Source organism: Lathamus discolor, chromosome 2 (assembly GCF_037157495.1).
Source record: "Lathamus discolor isolate bLatDis1 chromosome 2, bLatDis1.hap1, whole genome shotgun sequence".
Lineage (NCBI taxonomy): Eukaryota > Metazoa > Chordata > Aves > Psittaciformes > Psittacidae > Lathamus > Lathamus discolor.
In genome coordinates, this window is record NC_088885.1 from 118,830,961 (window position 1) to 118,851,795 (window position 20,835).

General features: G+C 36.9%; 1 protein-coding gene across 1 annotated transcript in view; it reads right to left on the minus strand.

The window, feature by feature from the left end:
* The window catches only part of ST18 (ST18 C2H2C-type zinc finger transcription factor), a 76,379-nt gene that overhangs the window by 7,611 nt on the left and 47,933 nt on the right, over positions 1-20,835 (minus strand). The window contains exons 11-17 of the mRNA XM_065669361.1: positions 18,375-18,620; positions 12,225-12,340; positions 9,089-9,151; positions 8,193-8,261; positions 3,088-3,150; positions 2,911-2,991; positions 1,683-1,904 (exon numbers count right to left, since the gene is read on the minus strand). Coding sequence (XP_065525433.1) covers positions 1,683-1,904; positions 2,911-2,991; positions 3,088-3,150; positions 8,193-8,261; positions 9,089-9,151; positions 12,225-12,340; positions 18,375-18,620 — 860 coding nt within the window. The remainder of the gene's footprint in view (positions 1-1,682; positions 1,905-2,910; positions 2,992-3,087; positions 3,151-8,192; positions 8,262-9,088; positions 9,152-12,224; positions 12,341-18,374; positions 18,621-20,835) is intronic.

Genomic DNA, 20,835 nt, shown 5'->3' on the forward strand with positions numbered 1-20,835 from the left:
CTTACAAATAAAAACTCTTTATTGTTTTTATTAGTGGCTCGTGCTCCAGAGGAGAGGGGTCCTTTAAAATGGCAAATTTATTTATTTATCCTAAAAATATTTGGTTAATGGGATGAGTTCCACAGTGCACAACTGTTGCATCATTTTTTGGATACATAATAATGATCAATACAATAATAACTCTGAATATATCCTATAGACTGTAATAGCTTTTTTGAATGGTTCTATTATATAGTCAGTTTGCTTTTTAACCACTGTTCACATTAAAGTACATTTTGCTATTTCAAACCTTACAATTTCATCAACTGGTAATTATCCAAGGCAATTTTTATAGCCCACTAAAGGGCTAAGATGAATTGCACTGTCTTAATACTATCTTTATAAATAACAAAGAAGAAATACCCATATGCTGAAGAACTGGCAGAGACATATGTATTCAGATGTAGCCAACTAAGGAGTGAAGGAAAATTTTGTTCCACAGGAAAAAGGTTAATTTTTGTTAAAACTAAAACAAAAAATCCTAGCAGACATGGTGTTTCCACATTGAGAAAAAAAATAAAATTATCTTTGCAGGTTAAAGTTACCTTCACGCTGGCTTAGTTAAAAGTTACATAGGAAAGATGCTAATTCTCCGGTTCTAATATTCTGCTTTAGTATCTCTGTTCAAAGCAGACAACTAACTGGAAGAATGTCTCAAAGCCATGGTTTTCTTATGTTTCAGATCTCCTTGGAAAGGATATCATATCACAAAGCTATATTTACTTCCTTATTTTAACTAGCATGATCTTGAGTGTGTTCCAGCATTATGTAGGACAGAAATCATCTGTAGGATGTGTTGCAACCAGACAGCATACTATTTATGTTATTTGCTTAATTAGCCCCAGTTTACAGTCGTGTCCTAATATAAAGATTTTAACATGGGATTATAAAGTCAGGGTAACACTGGACTCTGAATTTGTTGATGTCACTTTGTACATTCATATATTGGATAAGTTGGTTCAGAGTGTAAGAAAGAAAACAAGGGAGATATAGAATGTAGACTTAATTCCTTCTACAGACAGAATACCAAATTTTGCCAGGTATTAATTCAGATTCTATAGACAGATTCTTTAAGTAAATACTGACTGAATGTGGTCAAATGTTTTTACAATGATATATAAAATCATGGTGTTTATTGTTACTTATGTGTGGTTATATGTGTGATTCCTGCTTAGTCAGGGTAGTTTTCTTTGTTAGATTTTTGTAAATTCAAACTTGTGTAATCCATGTTTACTTCTTTGTGTGGTTATAGCTATTTAAATACAGAGTTTATGAAAACAGCTTTTCCACTGGCAGAAAGATGAAATTAACACAGCCATTGCTCTTACTAAGTCTTTTCTGGTGACATTTCAATGATATTTGCAGTTTCTGTAAAAGATATACAGCTATTTGCCTAGGAAAGAGCTCTCTTAAATTTTAAACTGTACAGACACTGTGCTAATCTGAAGAAAAGTCTTGGGAACATGGAAGAAGAGGTTAAAAGTTGATTCCAGCTCTCTGAAAGTTGTTCTGATCTGTATTACTTCAGCTGCAATGTAAACTATGTTGTTACTCAAAAGACTTCAGCACAATTTATTCAGACTGTTGCCAATTCAACAGTGGAACATTAAGGAAAAATGAGAAGAGAAAACACAAAGTTATACCTTCTGTGGGTGACAAAAACATTATTAACATGACCCAGCCCGTTGCAGCCTGGCAAAGGACAGTGTGGCAGCTCTTGTTTGTTCAGTTTCCAGGATAGTGAAGACCCATTGACAGGACTCTCCTTCTGTCTCTTGGCAGCCAAAGGACAACCAGAAGCAGTGCGATGAGAAGTGTATTTACCTGATATGTGCCCTTGGCCATCACAGCCTATCACTGGACATCTACAGAAACACAACAAAAAACCCCATTTTCACTTGAGAGAGCAAGCAAAGACAGTCTCAAGAAAGTCTGAGAAAATAATTTCAGGTGCCTGTGCACTTTGCGTTAACGGATTAAGACTTGGTCCCTGGTGGCATCCAATTCACACCAAGCTGAATTGTGGGGGTTCAGCTAATTTTAAGATTAGGCAATTTAAAATACAGTTGTACAGCCTAAGAAACTAAAACATTCATTTAGATAGTATTTTACCAGGAAAGAAAATTGAAATTCTATCACAGGCAGTAAATCACACTTCTTAAAGTGTATGGAAAGTCAGCATCTCTCCTCTCTGTCTAGGTTTCTGCTATGAAGCAGAGGATGGGTACCTGTACCTGGAAAACTTGTATCAATTCATGCCAATACTTGCAAAAGAAAGGTTTGTGATTTTTTTTGTGCTGCTCTGTCAGTATTATGTAGCTTCTCCTGTGTCATTAGCAAGTATTAAAAACAACAATTAAATCTTCATATCTATATCCTGTCAGCTATAGTTTACTGATTTTAATGGAATCTGTATTCAAGCCAGGAATGTAGTGATCTCTATTAGTTTCCAGGTTTCACTTTAAGCGAAATTTTAATTTATACGTAGAGAAAAGACATGAGACTTACGTACATTTAAATTCTCTGGAATATGACTTGAACGTGTCACTCCGATTTAATTATCTGACATGTTTCACTACAGGCAGAAATAATTTGTTTTCCTTTGTTTTGCCAATTTTTTTCAACCAAGTGGCACTTTCTTAGCACTGTTTAAAGTAATTGGAACAATGCAAACAGGGATAGCAGTTGCTCTTCACTGTTCAGTCTCCAAGGTGATGGACTTCACCAGCTTCGCTAGAAGCAGAAACGCTTGGTTCAGCTCCAGCTCTAGGCCCTATTCTCTCATGGCTGGGGCATCTCCTATGATCCCTCAATTCCTGAGGTCTTATGGGCTTTTTTCCCTCTCTGTTAGAGCACTGCTTTTGTACTCACTTAAGTTCAGGGTCTTCTTTTTCTTCCTTGGTAGGAGTCACTTTGATGCCTCCTTTCCTGGCACGAGGACAACCAGATAAGCTGAAAGAAGCACACAGAATAAAAACTACCTTTTTCTGCTGCTGCTTGCCAAGATCCCTGAGCTCTGTAGCCCTGTTGTGATGGAATGTTTTTTACCTTCTGTGGGATGCATAGTTCCCTGTCACGTGGCCGGATCCATCACAGCCAGGTGTTGGGCACCTATGGAATAATACAGAGAGCTTACAAAATTCAGCTTCCAAAACACAGAGTAAATATGCATACATTTCGTGGAAGAAAGAACAGCAGAGCTTTGCTGAATAATTAAAACAAGGTTTTGCTGTTTTTTCTTTAAATGAGCAAACTCCTTTCAGATATCTTTTTTCTAACAGTTTTAGTAAGAAATATGAAATATATTGCATATCATGTGTAGATTTAATTAGTTTATAACACTGTTTGCACAAAACAATTTTCCTTGTATATGATCAACATTACAAAAAAGAAAAAAAAGCAGCTTGATATAGATCTATTTGTAAATTTACTGTTACTTGTTTGTTTGCTATTCTTCTGATGTTTCCAGGTACAGATATAAATAAGCACTTTGCCAGTATTTACAGAAGGGAAAACGGAAGCAAAGAAGCAGTTTCTCTTTTGGGCATCAGTAAATGATAGCCAGAATTTGAATTTAGTAATCTGTATATTCTAGCACTGTAAGCATATGACAGGACCAGATCTTTCTAGCACTAAATTCAATTGGGTATTCAGCTTGGCAATTGGATTATACTTCAGTCTCATAGTTAGGGGTTTTCTCTGTGTGTGTGTGAAACAAACAAGCGTTTTTAAGTATGAATGTTTAATACTAAAACATACATACAATGACAAGAAACAAGGCTGCCTGTTATTCTGTTTTTGCCAGTGGTTTGGGAGGGTGGCCTTACTGCTCATATATGAAGAATGTGCTCCAAAAGCCTACCGGATTCAGTAGGTCTTTCTGCTGGCTTTTGTGTGGTTTGAAGCGGGGCCTTATTGGTAGCAGCTTCCTTCTAAGAAGTCCATTTGTTTTTTTTTCCCCCATTAATTCATTTATTTGTTTTATTTAAGGCTATTCTATTTTTTGTGGGTTTTTTTGGTTTTGTCTTGTGGTTTGGTTTCAATTTTGTTTGTTGGTTGGTTTGTTTGCTTGTTTTTAAGAGAAGAGAAACACGCCTCAGCACACAAATCAGCACAAAAAAAAAAAAATCTACCTTTAAAAATCATGCCAGCCATTTCTATGTTTTTGTATTATACAGCACAAACTTCTTATTTTAAGTATCCCTAGGGGCCTTCTGAATGCTATGCTTTTTACAGAGTATCAGAATTACAGAAAGTTGTGGCAAATAATCTTGTACTGAACCATCGAGGAAACTTGCATTGTTCAATACTCTTTAAGGGTCTCAGTTGTTACTGTATCTTTCCTGATGGGTGATTTAATCTAGTCGTTGGTAGACTGCCATGGGAAACACCTACAAATAGAATTGTAATAACACATCTGAGTGTGCAGGTGTATCTCTTCACAGAATATTTAAAACTATTTTTCTGTGAACAATTAATTTGTCAAAAATGTGATTTCTTTTGGACATGACCAAATTTATTCACCAATTCAAGTAGAATTCAGCAAATAATTTCAACTGAAGAAAAAGGAGACTGTTTTTTTTCCTAAACATAATGTCAAAACATTTCATGGTGACATTTTCTGAACAAAATATTTTGGCAGAATGACATGCCTCACACTGACAGCAAAGGTAGAGGTGTGGGTTGCAGAGTGCCAGATATGCTGTGTAGAGCTTAATGTTGACCTAAGTGTGGGACAAGGACTGGGCACAATGTCATGTGGAGCAGGCAACAAGGGCAGATGTCTGGAGAGTGAGAATGCTCACAAGCAAATCCAGAATATCTGCCAAATACTATGGGTATTAATTTTGGCTACATGTTTTATCAGATGATCACAGATGGAAGAGTTGTCTGCATAGACTAGACATGGACTTTAATTCAGTAAGAGCTCTTTGTGGGAGAATCAGAGTGTTACGGACTCAAAAAAGACACTGAACTAAATTTAAATATCCCCATCTGTATTTATCACTTCTGGCACCACATAGATTTCACAACCAGATTAGGGTCCAAGGTATTCTTGAGGTCATTAAAAAGATTTGAGGCTGAGATTTTATCTATACTGATGAAATTCTAAGACGATATTTCAGGTGGGCTATTGACAAATTAACAAGAAGCTTCACTAGCAAGACTGCTAAGCTTGACCACTGAGTTGGGTTTTCATAATATTGGTTATATCTTTGTATGGACTGTGAAATTCCACAATACAAGATACACCAACAAACAAAGTATTGTCTTATAGTTAGTAATACTGTGAATCTTCATCGGCTTTTAACTGAATGATGAGTTTGGACTAGTGCCGCAGCTTAGGGAGTCATCCCCTGTTATGGATTCCTGTGCAGAGCCAAGAAAATCAGATTCACACTGGAGGACCAGAGGCCTCAGGAGCTCCAGCTAAACTCGCAAGTGGATGTAGGTTACAGATTCTTTTACAATTCATCAAGGTTTTTTTTTCCAGAAACAAGTCTCTCAGTTATTTCACAAAGAAATTCTAGTAACTGTGCATCGTGTACATGCAATTTTGTTCCTTTCTCTAAGAGGGTTGCTTTGTCTTTAAATAGATGAACTACAATTGCATGTAAAATTGGTATACTATACTGCAGATCTAGGAGCCTTTCTGGTATTTTTAGTGCCTAGAAAGATCACAGGGATGGTTGTAGTTAACTGTGGTTAAGCCAACTGACCATAGGGGTCAGCTAAGAAAACTACTGAATGAAATATGTCATGCTGCCTAGGCAATATGCATCAGTATCTATATGTTGTGTGAAACCTATTGAGAAGAACTGCTAGATCTCTCCTAAGAAATAGACAGTGCAACAAACATGTCTAAGGATAGGACTGACTACTTATTCTTCAAATTTTCTGAACAGCAGGTAAATATTTTTCTAAAGCATACTTTTAAAATTCTTTAAGGCTCAATAAGCAAGCTCTTTGATGAAATAGGATAATCAATCATAATTATCCTTTACAGCTATAAAATCTGAGTTGTCATCAATTTTGGTGTGGTTTAATTTGACCACTTTAGATTGCTCTGTGCAGTAAGAATCCTCAGATAAAATATTTTTTGAATCTGAGTCAAAGGCTCGCTTTCTGAACAGATCTTCCTTATTTCCAAACTGTAGATCACATGGAAGCCTTGTATCTTTGCTGGCTTAGAGTTTCATAATTAATGCCAAAATCATATCTTGATTCTGGCAAATTAAATATGAATAACATTTGGAAAAAATACACAGCTTTTTCATATTCCTGCCTAACTACATGGGAGTATTTTCATGGCCTGATTCTATGAGCATTTATGCCCTCTTCTCACATAGCAATAGTAAAATTAACTATTGATATCATATAGCATACCAGTGCAAGCACGATTGCAGTTTTTAGCATAAGATTCCATTTAGGCAATGTTTATCAGAAGCAGAGTTTTGTTTAAAATTTCACCTGAACTATGTTTGCAGGAGCTGAAATAAGGTGGTATGCTCGTAGAAAATAATTTTATTTAGCCCTTTTTCTTTTTGCGAATTGTCTGTGAACAGATTTTGATTTTTGCTCTTTTTCTAGTTAATTGAAATTAAATGCTAAGTGCGTTATGCAACATATTTCTGTCTGTGAAATGTCCATGAACTTTGACTTTGCCTTTCACAACTCACTTATTATACATGTCGTACAGTGTGCAGTTTGTCATTTAAGTCATATGCTGTTGCTCCTCTTTCCTTATGGCATGACCAAAACTCTAGAAGCTTTAGTGGAAAAATAACCATATTGGTATGCAAATTTCCTTGTTCACACATGAATATGGGGGGGGGCCTGCATGAAGAGCAACTATTCAAAATATTTGTGTGAGTGTCTATGTATGGCAGAAAGCCAACAAAAGCAGGGACAAATATATATGACTCAGCAAACGATTTCAAATTTGTCAGCATTTTTGCAAGTCAGTTCCTTGCTTTTTGTGCTGCTCCTTTTAAAACAAGCTAAACCTGAATTTTATACCTTTGAGACTCAGCAATGGAAAAACTGAAGCACTGTGCCAATGTGTCAGTTTACCTACTGGCTTTGGGAACTGCTTTGAACAGTTGCCCGTACAAATGGCCTTTCTTTGCCATTTTGCTGCATCTCCAGTAGGTTCAATTCTGTAGCTACCATCAATTCAGCATTTTGTTTATAATTCGAGTTGACAGACTAGGGAATAAGCCCACTAACAGATGATCTGGGGAAGCTAAACACTGAGTCAAAGGTAAATGTAGTCGCTTCTGCTATTAATACCATCAGAACTGCTTAATAGTGCCATGATCAAAGTTTATTTTCTTCTATCTGGTCTAAGGATGAACCTAAAGGACATAAAGGACAGTCACAGGATTCTCCCCTTTTTACATGTATTCATGAGTTTTTCCAAGCCATCTATTATGTGATCCAATTTACAAGTTGCAGAGGGAAAGCTATGAAAGAACTCTAATTATCCTTTCCTCTTCCCCACATCCTTATTGACAAAGCCAATTCAATAACTAGATGACTGGTTGCCAGTGCCTCTCTTGACTACAGATTTTTGAAATATTCATATGTCCCTATACATCTGTCTATATAGCAGAGCCTGCACAGTCCTTTTGTAAGTGACATTTCATGGTGAGAATTATGCCAGCACAAAATCATACGACTTGATGTCTGCTTCAGTGACATTAAACTCATAGTATATGGTAATGAATGATAAAAAATGATTTGCAGGAGTTGTCTCATTTTTAGACTTATTCTAACTAGATTTATTCTAACTAAAGAATTCTGAGTTTATTCTAACTGGATCAGACTGAGTTATTTGCCAGATCAGTCTCCCACATTAGGTATTTTCTATTTCTCTCTGATTCAGAAATAGTATAGAACAGCAGCTCTCCTAGAGCCTAAATTTTTTTCCCCAGGTCCTGGTTTATTCATGAAAATGAAGCTTTACATAAATGAAAAAGAGAAATGGAGAAGAGTAAACTCTTTTTCCCTCAGAAGCTTTCAAACTATTTCAAGTTTCAGACAAAGGTTGGATGTAGCTCAGAGCAATTAAAATGAACAACTGCATTAACGTTGGGACATGTTGATCGAAGATAAATTACAATAACATCTGTGCTATTATCAACACTTACTTAAGCTCCTGCGAGTTAGCAGCCATAAGGGATTTTAATGTCTTGTCAGCTAATGGGCATCCAGAAACACTGAAAAAAACCCGATGTAAGATATTTTACTAAAACAGAACCTTTTTTTTTCCTCAAACAGCAACATCCAGACAATCTCTGACTTAAAATGGGAAAAAAGAAATCCTCAAATAATCACTCTTGGCAAAAGAAGAGCAGACAATATCAGGCTGTAGTTCTTAAATTACTGGAAAGATACATGGTTAGGGCCAAAGGTTAATAAGCCCCTGTAAAGTTTTGCATGGGAAAGCAGTGGGACATAGACTCCTGCCTTTCTGTTGTCTACATGAAGGGCAGGTGAGGCACCTGGTCCATGTGGCTCGGAAAAAGCATCAACTACTTCCAACCTGCTCCCAAAGGGAAAGACAGGAAATTATTATTTCAACCCCTGGGTTGACAGTTGCCTATTCTGAGGAAAATATTTAACATTCACAGATTATTTGAGCAGATCTATGAATTTCAAAGCTTTTCATAGAGATATCTGCAGAAACAAAGCCATTCATAAAGATATCTGCAGAAACTTCATTTAAAATCTCATGTACCAGCATCTGTACAGAGAACGTTTGTACAGTTAGGAAAATGCAGACTTTACTAAGTGACTTATCTATAGTTCCTAACTGAGAAATGAAGCTACAGCAAGAAGCATATGCTGCTTAACTCCATCAGTCAGTTGAGTCCAGACCTTCAGAAAATATTACAAAACCAGGAAAACCAGACACATTTCTGTAAGGATTATTTTCTGCAAATTACTTTTGAATATTCATCCATGGGTAGTATAAAAATATTCAAAGATGACAATAGCTGAAAGTAGCTCTATTTCCTGTTTTAGGCTTCCTGTTGTTTCTTACCTGCGGTGTGAGGCATAGTTTCCTGTTACATGACCGCTACCATCACATCCTGGAGTTGGACAACTATGCAAAGAAGATGCAATTAGAAATTAGAACATATGTAAGACACCACATAGCTCATCCTATGCTGCAGTGAATGATGTAATGATCCTTAGGGCAATCATGTTCAGCTTTACATATCTTAAGACTGTCATGACACTGCAGAAAACTAGTAAAACTTACATGACACTTCTAGTTTTCAATTATCACTTTAAGCATAGATGGAAAAAAAATTCCTATTTCCACTATACAAGTGAGTCAAAATGTTTGTTTTTTTTTCATCTATGTAATGTGAAACCACCATTCTTTGCATAAATGTTTTGGGTTACTAATTGGGTTCTTAAAAGGACAGTTTCATTACTGGTACCAAATTTTGACAATAATTTATAAACATTAGGGCTGAACTCCCTATAACACAAGCCAGAGAAAAGTAATATCCAAAATAATTCCCTTGAGTTCTGACTAAAATAAAGCACCTTCTTTATAAACACATCCAATATTTATCTGCTGACATAAGTGAGAAATTTTGTGTTACGGTTGCAGAACCGAAAACACATCTGTCCTGGTTTCAGCTGGGTTAGAGTTAATTTTCTTCCTAGTGGCTGGTGCAGTGCTGTATTATGGATGTTAATAGCACATTGATATTGGGAAGGAGTAGAACCAGGACACCTGACCTGAACTAGCCAAAGGGGTATTCCATATCACAACATGTCATGCTTGGTGTATAAACTGGTGGAGTTACCTGGAAGGGACTGACTGCTGCTCAGGTCAGGCTGGGTATCGGTCAGTGTGGTGAGCAATTGTACTGTGCAGCACTTGAGTGCTTTTGGTTTTGTTTTTCTTGTTTTGTTTTGTGTTTTTTGTTATTTGTTTTATCCCTCTCTTTATATATTTCCTTTTATTACTATTATTGCTATTATTATTGTTGTTGTTATATTTTATTTCAATTATTTAACTGTTCTTATCCCAACACACTTTTTTTACCTTTTCCAATTCTCCTCCCCATTCTGAATGGGGTGAGAGGGGAGTGAGTGAGTGGCTGAGTGGTACTTAGTTGACAGCTGGGGTTAAACCATGACAACATCAAGCTCATATAGCTGAATTACAGAATGCGAGCAAAAGTTTCCCAAGGTATTTCTCATCTGAACTGAGAAGTGATAAGTGATATACATTTAGCAGGACAGATAGGCTCACTTATATATTATTATATCACACTTTTTTTTTCAAGAGATGGAAATATGTTTGACTTGAAGAAGATGTTATAGCTTCTGTTTTGACTCAGCCCTTCTTCAGTCATAGCACTGAGCTCTTTTATCAAACTTAGACACAGTTCTCTGCAAGAGGGCAAAGATACCAAGAAATGCAATTTGTGCATGGAGGGAGAGAGGGAAGTGAATTAATTATACCCTCCTACAATATTCTAAAACATCAACCCTGCAGAGTCACTTTATAAAGAGCTGTGTTTCTTTCATTTGGATGGCACTTGGATAAAAAGGACAAGCAGAAGCTGTACAAATACTTACAGCTAGCGCTTCATACCAATGAATAAGGAGTACTGAGATCCCCACCTGGCTATTTTCTCTGAGCTGGTAGAGTGTTAGGAAGTTTTTCAAATCTGTTAAAAACCCTTAAGAAACAGCCTCATTTTCACAGCCCATTTCAATATGAGCAATGCAGCTATGGGCAAGAGAATTAACTTGAAAAGCTGAAAAGCACATGCTAGGAAATCTTATTCACACAATAGTTCACTGCAGCTAAGCTAACCACGTCAGAAAGCTTTCCTAGGAAAGTGTTTATGTCATTTTAAAAACTTCCTCATGATGGAGCCAACTGTATTGAATTGTTCTGTACAAGTTCTGAGCTCAATGGGACCATAGAAATGTGGTATGATCCCTATATTATCTATAGATTTTTCTAATAAATTAAAACTATTTCTTATTTAATTTTAATTTTAGACACCTATTTCTAATCACTGTTTAAAAAAATACAGTAAAACCACTGTAAGCTGACCATTGCCCCTAGTATTGTTATTTAAGAGAGTAGAAAAGTATTTTACAGACATCTCAAAATAGGTCAATATCACAGAGGAATAACTATTACAAAAGAAAAGCCTTAATCTTCAACAAAAAAATACTCACAGTGATTTTTGTATGCATTTGATTTAGAAGGGGCAAAACAAACCTGACCTGTGGCAATTTAGATTGTGAACTACAATTACAGATACAATCCGGTGAGTAGACAACATGTAGACTGCCTGGCATGAGGGGCAAGAATCTCTCTCCACAGCAGCTTGCATAAGGAAATGTAAATTCTAGAGACAGAGGCAGATCTAACTGCTTTAGTGCCACAAGGTGATGGGATGCTGCACATTTATTTATGGGTGAGTCTGCAGTGATATGTTATGGACTGTCATCACTAAGGGATACTGAGTGCACTTGTCTAGAAAGACCTACTGTGGGCTGGAATAAAAAAAATAGTGTCATAAATGATTACTAAGCTGTAGATGACTATTAGAGTGAAAACACCATATTGATATCAAAATGGTACTGATGTGAATCCAAGGGGGTTTTGTGAAGAGTCTAGATGAGAGTTTAAAAAATGACTGGTGTTAGGAGCTTGCTGGGAAAATTTTACTGACAAATTCTAAACTGAAACAAGCTGCTGCATGCAGAAAAATTTAATGGAATTTCTTTGCAATTTTAGATAGTAAAGTTTTGGAATTTAAAACAGAGCAAGTGAGTCTCTGTACTTAGGAAAAGAAAGTATTAGCCTATTGTCTCGGAGTGTAAATTTGTGCATCCACTGGATTTTAGGCATGACAGAATAACTAACTCAGCTTTGAAAGTAGCAGATAAAGGATTAGATGATCTTTTGAGGTCCCTTAAAACCCTTGGGATTCTGTGATTGTGTGACTTAAACATAGATTGCCTACAGTTTGGAAAACCCTGGGACAGTTACATACCCCAATAGCGAATAATCATGCATGTCTCCCTGTTCAGCTCCTGCAAGCCTACTCAAAACCACCACTCAAAAAAAAAAAAAAACGTAGTCGGCCTTTACCAGGGCAGAGGAAAACATGGCATTTTTTGTGACTCACGTGATGAGTTCCTTTTTGAGATCTCTTGAATGGAGCTTGGGTTTAGGACTTGGCATGGAGACATCTCCTGGATACTTCTTTTCCTCCATGTTTTCTGGAGAGCTCACTGGATCTTTCTGAAATATTTAGATGAGAATGTGACAAAAAGTTTCTTTCTTCAAAGCCTCCCAAATATTCAACAAATAACTTACTGTGACAAGAAGAGAACCTCTTGGAAAATATTAATAAGAAAAAAGCCTTAAGAAATGAAGTTTAGTACCTCATAGTTTCAGTTTCTCATTGGTAGACTTTTAAAAATGTTGTGCAAGTATTTTTAAAGGCAGTTGATGGAGTAAGTCATACATAGGCAAAATTTTATTTAGATTTATAAAATGGTGATAAAGGTGAACGAAAAATACACAGAGAAAATAGAAGTTGTTGTTGAATATATACAGCCAAAACACACTTTGGCAAGTATGCTCTTGTTTTTTTCTGTGTAAGTACATCACTAAGTTTTGTTTACAGTTGAAGTGAGTCCTATTGTACTGTGAATTAGAAAATTGCAAGCATTAAACTCCCCTATTTTATGTAAACATATGTAAATACAAAGTTTTTCATGTCTGTAGATTGGAATGACTTATCTTATTTGAAGAGCAGATTCTTGTTAAAATAAAAGTGATAACAAATTGCTTTGGAATTTTCTTAGTAACAGACTGCTAAGGATAATTCTTGATTTCTGCTGTTCATAGATTAAAATCATCACTGATACAGTGCTGTTTGATGGATGGTATGGACCATGAACATTCAATCCTTCAAGAAGGAGTTTGGAAATTTGGAGTCCTGAAAGGAAATTCATTTTTGCTTTCCAAAAAATCTGCTTTGATTGCTCAGAAATAGCTTGGTTTATACTGTTTTGAGAATTTATTATTATTATTTTTATAAAATGTAAGTATTTCCTTTCTGGAGGAATGCTCTGTGGATATTGTGTCATTCGAGAATTCTCCAAAGCACATAGCGTCAATTATCGAATCTCAATCCCTTCTGGGACTTCATGTTGGTTTTGTGACTCTGTTCCAGTACTCACGTAGGTATCACCCAGAGATTGCTGTCTGTAGGAGCAGAAACTGCTGCCAGTGGTTGAAAGGAGAAGCTCCCAGCTCCTGCTAAACTCACAGGGCTGGTGCCATAGATGCTCTAAGCTTGTGCAGCTGATGAACATGCCAGGACAGAGGGTCAGGGATGTCTGCAGAGCTGTTAATGCAGAGCAGAGGGCTGAGGAGAATCTGGACTGAAAATGGAGATTCTGCCTAACGGGACTTGTAAGCTCTGCAGGGGTGTTTCTTCTGATAAAGCTTCCATATGGTCCTCAATTCTGGCAGCTCATCTTTGCCTATTTGGAGACTGGATCCTCAATATGACTTCCTTCTGTTTTCTGGTACTGGCTACCTACTGTCTTTTGAAACTCACGCTACACATGCATATAGATACTGTGCTATATTATTGTTACATGTGTGCAACCACATTTGTGGGGTTATTTTGTTTCAGAATAATCTAATCTGCTACAAATATGGAAATAAAAAATACGTATATACAGCTTTTCTAAGCACACTTTTATAGAGATTATCAATTAATTAATTTAAATGAAAAAGCCTTGATCTATTTCAGGCTCTTAGAATTTTATTTGTAAAGGAAAATATCAGATAAGAGTAATACAGAAAATTAAAAGCAATGAAAGATGGTGCTAAAATGTTAATACAGAAATAATAGAGTTGAAAGTCCTCCAAACATGGAAACTAAAATGCTAAAATCCAAAAGTGAAAAAAATGAGTGTCAGTCTCGCTCAAGATACATCAGAGGCTTTTTTCCAGCACTGAGTTAAATCCTGGTTCCAGTGGCATGAGGGGTTGTTTTTGCCACTGGAATCCACAGAACGGGGATTTGAGTTCCTGATTCTCTGTCCACAAGTTCAGACAAACCTTTTTTCTATACACATAAATTGCAGGGTCCTAGAGCAATCAGCAGCAGTGTAAGTCATTGTAAAATCTAAAGTGCCAAAAAGAAACACAAATAGTAACCCTCTGTTGCCAGTGATCAGAAGTCAAAATAACTTCAAAAAAAAAAACCAAAAACCCACAGGTAAAATGGTTTACACCAAGTAGAACGGAGGTTGAAGAAGTCTGGCTTCTCAGTTTCCTCTCTAACAGCTACTCTGTCAGGCTATATCTGTATTGCTGAATGGAGGACCAGTGCTGTGTCTCTAAAAAATTTAGTGCATGTCTTGCCTGGGCGCTAACTACGTATCAAAACCAGGCACTCATCAGCCTCTTCCATTTCTTGTCAATGGTACAGCTGAGAGGAACCTGGAACAGAGGGTGGTGAAAAGACCACTCTGGCTCTCCACTGGGATCCCAAGATGTGTGATGTACTTCAGGATGCACCTGCAGCAAACAAGGGTAGCCATCCCTTTTTGTGCTGCAAGGTATATTAATAGTTTCATATATATGTGCTCAAATGAAAGATATCTCTTGATCTTTTGCTAGTGATGGACTGGAAACTTTTGTGTGTGTGTGTGAGATATTTATCATGTCACTCTCTGACAGTCGCCGCACAGAGAACACTGGTTGAGAATTACTTATATCAATGACAGCAACAATGCTACAGTATTGCAGTTCACAGCTTCATTTAATAATGTTTCACTGAATCACTTAACAAAAATAAGATTGTGAGATGAAGTTTGACATGAGTGTATTTACAGCCACCGGTATAACTGATAGTAGAGGGCTTAGAATTGCAGTATTTTCATTTTCTATCTTTGAAATAATTCTTTTTTTTGTTGTTGTTTTCAAATTTTAATTGTAAACTTCCTGAATTGACTTATTAAAATTTGGTTTTTTTTTTTTAATCAATAGTTATACACACATACATACACAAACAGCTACAATTTCATATTAACTGCTCTTTCAAAAAAGAAAGAATCTAGTAACCAACAAAGTGGGAAAACAGTTTGTTTCCTAGTTGACATCCCTTAGTATATTTCCTAGGAATGAGGGAGACATACAGACATTTAAACAGGTGATTTCTTCAGCACTGAGTTAGTAACTTGTGCAACTCTTGGAATTATTCAAGCAGTATGAAATCTTCAGATGTGAGAAAGCTGCAAAAGGAAGACAGTGCAAAGGGAATGTAGGCAAAGGAATAATTAAGCTGTGCCTTTCTACAAACTTGCATCAGTATACGTGGCCCAAAAGCAGTTGCATTTGCCTGAAAGGAGTAGGTTGGACCTAAAGACTAAATATTTTTTTGTCCTCTACACTTAAGACTGAATGTAGAGCTTCATGTCTTGGTTTGTGTGCTTCTCTAGGAATTTAACTTTAGAGGGAGAGATAATGTTTTGGAAAAACACCTTTAGCACTTCCCACCTTTTGGTCTATTAGATGATGATCATCACAGCTAGTCAAGTCCAACCATATGTAGAATTTTTCCTTTCCCATTCGAATGGATTTAAAATTTAATGGCATTAAAATTCTGAAGAATTACAGACTTAAATAAAAATCAGAACCAGCCCAATTGGTCCAAAACAACTATCTTCTGCAAAAAGCATGTGTGTATTCATGCATGCACACTACAGAAAGAAAGAAAGCAATGAAACTCCATTAATGTACAGATGGAAGTTTATATTGATTTCAGCAAAGACCAGAACATAATGGTAACATGAATAACAGATAATAGCATCTGGCACTTTTAACATTTTTAAGCCCTGAAATCTTTGGAGAACTGACAGTTGAACTAACTGACAGCTCTAGTTATTTCTCGGCGCTTTCCTTTTGGAGAGATTTTGAGCTTTCTCCAAATTCAGATTTATTTTTTTTTTCTAAGGGGCATCTGGACAGGCTATTTTTCTGAGAGAGAGAGAGACAATATTTTCTGGAAATTACTACCAAAATTAAGCAACTGTTGTGCATATGAAGCAGATAACAATGAATCAGAAATAGATATAATCAGTCATTTTCTTTGCACGACTATAACTGCCAGTCTTCAGTTTTGAAAACAGAGCCTCTGGCCCTGAGATCATTGGACATGTCAACACTCCCCAGGATGGCAAAATCTCACAAAAAAGGTTTGGGGCCAGATCATCTATTAGGGATGAACTGCAGAGTGTCAAAGCACTGAGTGTCAAAGCAAGGGGCAAGATTGCCTGAACACAGACCTTTATGTCCTGTCAGGTAGCTTGCCGATGCCTCCAGCCCCCTGTACCAGTAAGGGGCAGGGAAACAGCCAGCCACCCGTTACAGCCTTCTGAAAGTCAAGCAGGGACTGGAGGGAATGTGGACGTGCTCCTGCCACAGCTCTTTCATTGAGCTGCAGTGGCAGCAGGAAGGAGGAGTAGCAAGACAGCTCCCCTGCCAAGTCTGTGACACCGATTTATCCCCTGCAGCAAGGCATTCTCTCAAAGACGGATGTGCTTGCTCAATATGTTGCATGACTGGGGAAGAGCATGGGCCCTCAGCTTACTTCCTTGTGTTAAACTCAAGCCACAACCCTGATGCAGGGATCATGGTCTCATTGATGAGGTAAGGAGAATCATCAGCCCACAGAGGTGACTGCAAAGGGCTCTTCAAGACAACTCAGACTCCAAGAAATGATACTCTGTGGAGCAAGCTGTTTCAGAAGTCACATTATGACAGATGTGTCAGCAGTGCTGCCAGATGTTTTTCTTCACACAACTGAATTATCTTTTATTTCCAGGTATTTTTTGAATTGGTGGCCTGGATCCCCTAACCTCAGCCCTAAATAAGTTAACCCCTGTCTATGTTTTCTTGAAGTGTTGGTTTTGAACAAAAGATCATTTTGTAATAAACATAATGTAAAAAGGCTATTATTTGATATATAAAACCAAATAGGGAGAAAAAGTATTTGAAACTGCATAAAATCTCCCATTTCAGACATTTTTTAGTCTGTTTCAGAAAGGTATCTCTTAGGCTTGTCTATATTAATTACAACAAGATTTTATCTAATTAGCTCTTAAAGGTGCTGGTGGTCCCTTCTTGATTTAAGAAAAACGCAAGTAATCGATATTCTGACAGCCAGGCTCAACAGAAAAAAATTGACGCAAACTCACCAGCAAAGCAGAGGAATAAGAAAGACAAAAGGAGACTATGCTGCCTTGTTGCCAAGATAGGATAAACAAACATGAAAGAACAAAACAGAAACAAAACCAAAACCAGAACAACTATCAAGTTCAAAGTAGCAGTCTAGAAGATTAGACCTTAAAGTTGGAAAATTGCTAAATAAATGTATTTGCTGAAATTTTAGTTACTCTTCTTTGTTCCTGCAACAGCATTTTCAAATTTGGGCTTTTACATTTCCTAGGATAGGTTGAAAAGGGAAGACACCTTACATACTCATCTAGTTTTCTGTGTTGTTTGCTTATCAGATACAAAATATCTCAACTGGTGGAAAATATGTACATATCCTCTTGTGCTATTTTTTTATAATCAAGAGCTTCAGAAATTCGTAACTATTTTGAATTTCTGAATTTGTGCTTTCAGACTGTTTTCTGGACCGCTGGACTCACTAGTGAATTCCAAGACTCACTCTCAGAGATTTCTTGATGTATGTTACATGTAAAATAATAAGTTTTCCACTGAAATAATATTGTAGGCATGGTTCTAAGCATGTGTTTAAATACTTAGATAATAACTTATCTACAATTAGAAAGAGTTGATGTGGTAAAATTACTTTTTGTTTCAGCATGTAAAAAGCTGCCTTGGTTTGGGTTTTCTTCAGTTTTTGGTTTGGTTTTTCTTCTTTTTTCTTTTTTTTTTCCTTTTTTTTTTTTTTTCTTTTTTCCCTAGGCCATTTGGGTGTGTGTGCGACAAAACAGCCATCAGGAAAAAAAATATCTTATCAGTTTCTGTTGATGGATACTTTTGATTTCCTGGTCTTAGAGACTAATAAACATTAACAAGTAGGCTCTGAGAGCAAGTTTTTTCAAAGTGAGTAGTGATTTTTTATGTAACGTCCAAGATGGATTTAAAGCCAGCTCAATGTTCACAAACTTCTACCTGTAGAAATTAATTCCCTTTAAAATGCACTAGACTGGTCATCCCAAAGACCATCATATGGCCACTCATCCAAGGGAAAAAGTCATCCAGAAACAGATAAAAATACCTCTTTTTCTTCTTCTTTCCTGCCATGGGTCTTGCTGTAGTTGATTGGTGTATCCCAGCCTTCCTGTTCACAAAGAGCCTGGTAGAAGGCTGCATTTACCAGAATGCTGCTTGTTTTGAAAGGAGAAGAGGAAGGAGTGGGAAGCACTGTGTTGGAAGAAGTGAGAGGCATAACTTTGTCTTGGCTTCGGTTCTTTTTCATACTCAAATCCAGAGTGCCATTTTCATCCACTTCTATCTCAGCTCCCTGACATGCAACAGGAAACAGAGACATGTTCAGATACGGACATGGTGAAGCTGCAACATAACCATGTGGTGCTTTTAAAGGATAAATATAAATGTACGCTTTTATTTAAATTTATCTGAATCTAAAACCAGCTTTTCGATTTATATCAGTTAATGTTCAACTCTTAGGCAGACTTAAGCGTAGCTTCGGTAATGATATCCCTGCATCTCAGCTTAAACATAGTAAGTAGAATTTAAATAAGATGCCTCTTAACCATAACCTATACACCCTAAATCTAGTTTTATTTAAAAAAAGTTTAGCTTTAAATCTTCTTGATCTTTTCACTCTTACAGAGAACTATGACCCCAATTCACAGTTAAAAGCATTAATGCATTGTTTAGGTCACCAACAGCAATACTATTATGTATCCTCCCTTCCCCCCACACCACAGAAACATTACAACATCTGCAGCATGGGGGAGAGAAGGAGGGGGAAAGAAACATGCCTAAAAGTAGAACAGTAGGAAAAAATTTCACTAGGTTTTGTACATCACTCAAAATAACATAATACTTTAATCATATTTTTCCTAGGCCACTAAGGCACGGGTCTGTACTGAGACCACTAGACTGGGAGCTATAAAATGATCTTTAGGAGGTTCTTCCTGATGGTGATCTTAAGCACGAATTACCAAAGCCTTTACTCCCTGCGAAGTACATCAAAAAGCAGCCTTTGATTGCAAGGGTGTGTGCAGTTAAGGTAGAGACTCAACTGCTCTTTCCACTCTGGGAGCTCTCAGAGGAGCTCCTGCTTAGCTGCACAAGAAGAACAATGGAAAGAAAGCTCATTGGTCTGCCTCACCCTGTCTGACCACACAAAAAAACTGTAAACTCCTCTTCTTGGAATGATGAAGAGCTCCTGGAAGTGCAACTTACTAATGCAAGCTACCAAAATTTCATATTGACATACTGTGTGTAGAGCATAAGACTAGTCCTTGCTATTGACAATAATCACTGAAGTTGAGTACGGGAAGAGGTGAAAGAGGTGGCTTCTGGAGGAGCACTTGGTAGACTAGTTCTGTGTGTTGCCCTGAATAAGATGGAAAACATGAAGACTGTAGAGATAATGTCATAGATCCACAATGTAAAATGCTGTAATTAACACTGCTATGTGTCTTTTTGTTATTGTCATCACTACTATTTTTTATTTGCATCATCACAAAGCTCAATACAACTTGAAAATTTGGGGCTAAGTATGTTAAGTGCTGCTTAACTGGAGGAGACAGTCGTATAAATCCAGATTGAGACTTTCTACCTTGAGTAATGTAAAAGTAAACCACTAGCATAAGTCAGACACTTAGACTCTCTGTTGGAAATGGAAAGGAGACATGTATGTCCAGGACACAAGTTTTCCCATCATTATTAGACCTCTTCCTTAGGAAGAGATTAGACACTGGCCCAAAGGGTCCCTTTCTCTTTTTTTTCCGCATGAACAGTTGTTGGAGCTTGGTGATTAGTCAACCATTTAATAGCTAAAGATAGGGCAGTGGAACTTCACCTTGCTTGAAGATCTTAAAAACAGTTGTGGTGAAACTGGGAATTATTGTTGGGAATCCCTGCGCTGAAAGCGTGACATGGTCACCCTGGTTGGACTAAAAATACAAGCTTTCTTCATGCAGCCTTGTCTTCACTACCAGTGGTGACTCATTTAAAGGTAAAATGTGCCTGATGAAATCTTTTTAATCAGAAAGGAAATGTTGGTAGGAAATGAAAATTTAGGGCCCAATGATCTCTCCTTACCCAGACAGCTTGACTCCATTTTATATCCATGGGTCTAAGACAGATGCCTACCTAGACTAAAGCACTACCAAGCCATCTGCTTGTCCCCCATTCAGAAACTCAGGCATCTCTTGTTTGCTTCTCCTGCATAGCAAAGTTCACATTTTCAATCATACAGCTTAAAGAGAGAGATGTTTTATTATATTTATGGGAAGTAAACACACTTCTAATATGTTCATACTAAGACGCTTTGGTTATGTCTTTCTGCCCCTTTTTAGTAAATAGTTTAATCTCCTGTGATAGTTTTAAGCCCTGAATTTGACAGTGCAGCTTATCCTGGATAATAACTTAGTAACCACAACATCTTATGCCATCTGTATAATATCAAATACATTTTTATACCAGCATTAATAAACCTTAGTTACAAAAATCCAAGATATTAACTATATCAGTGCCAAGTA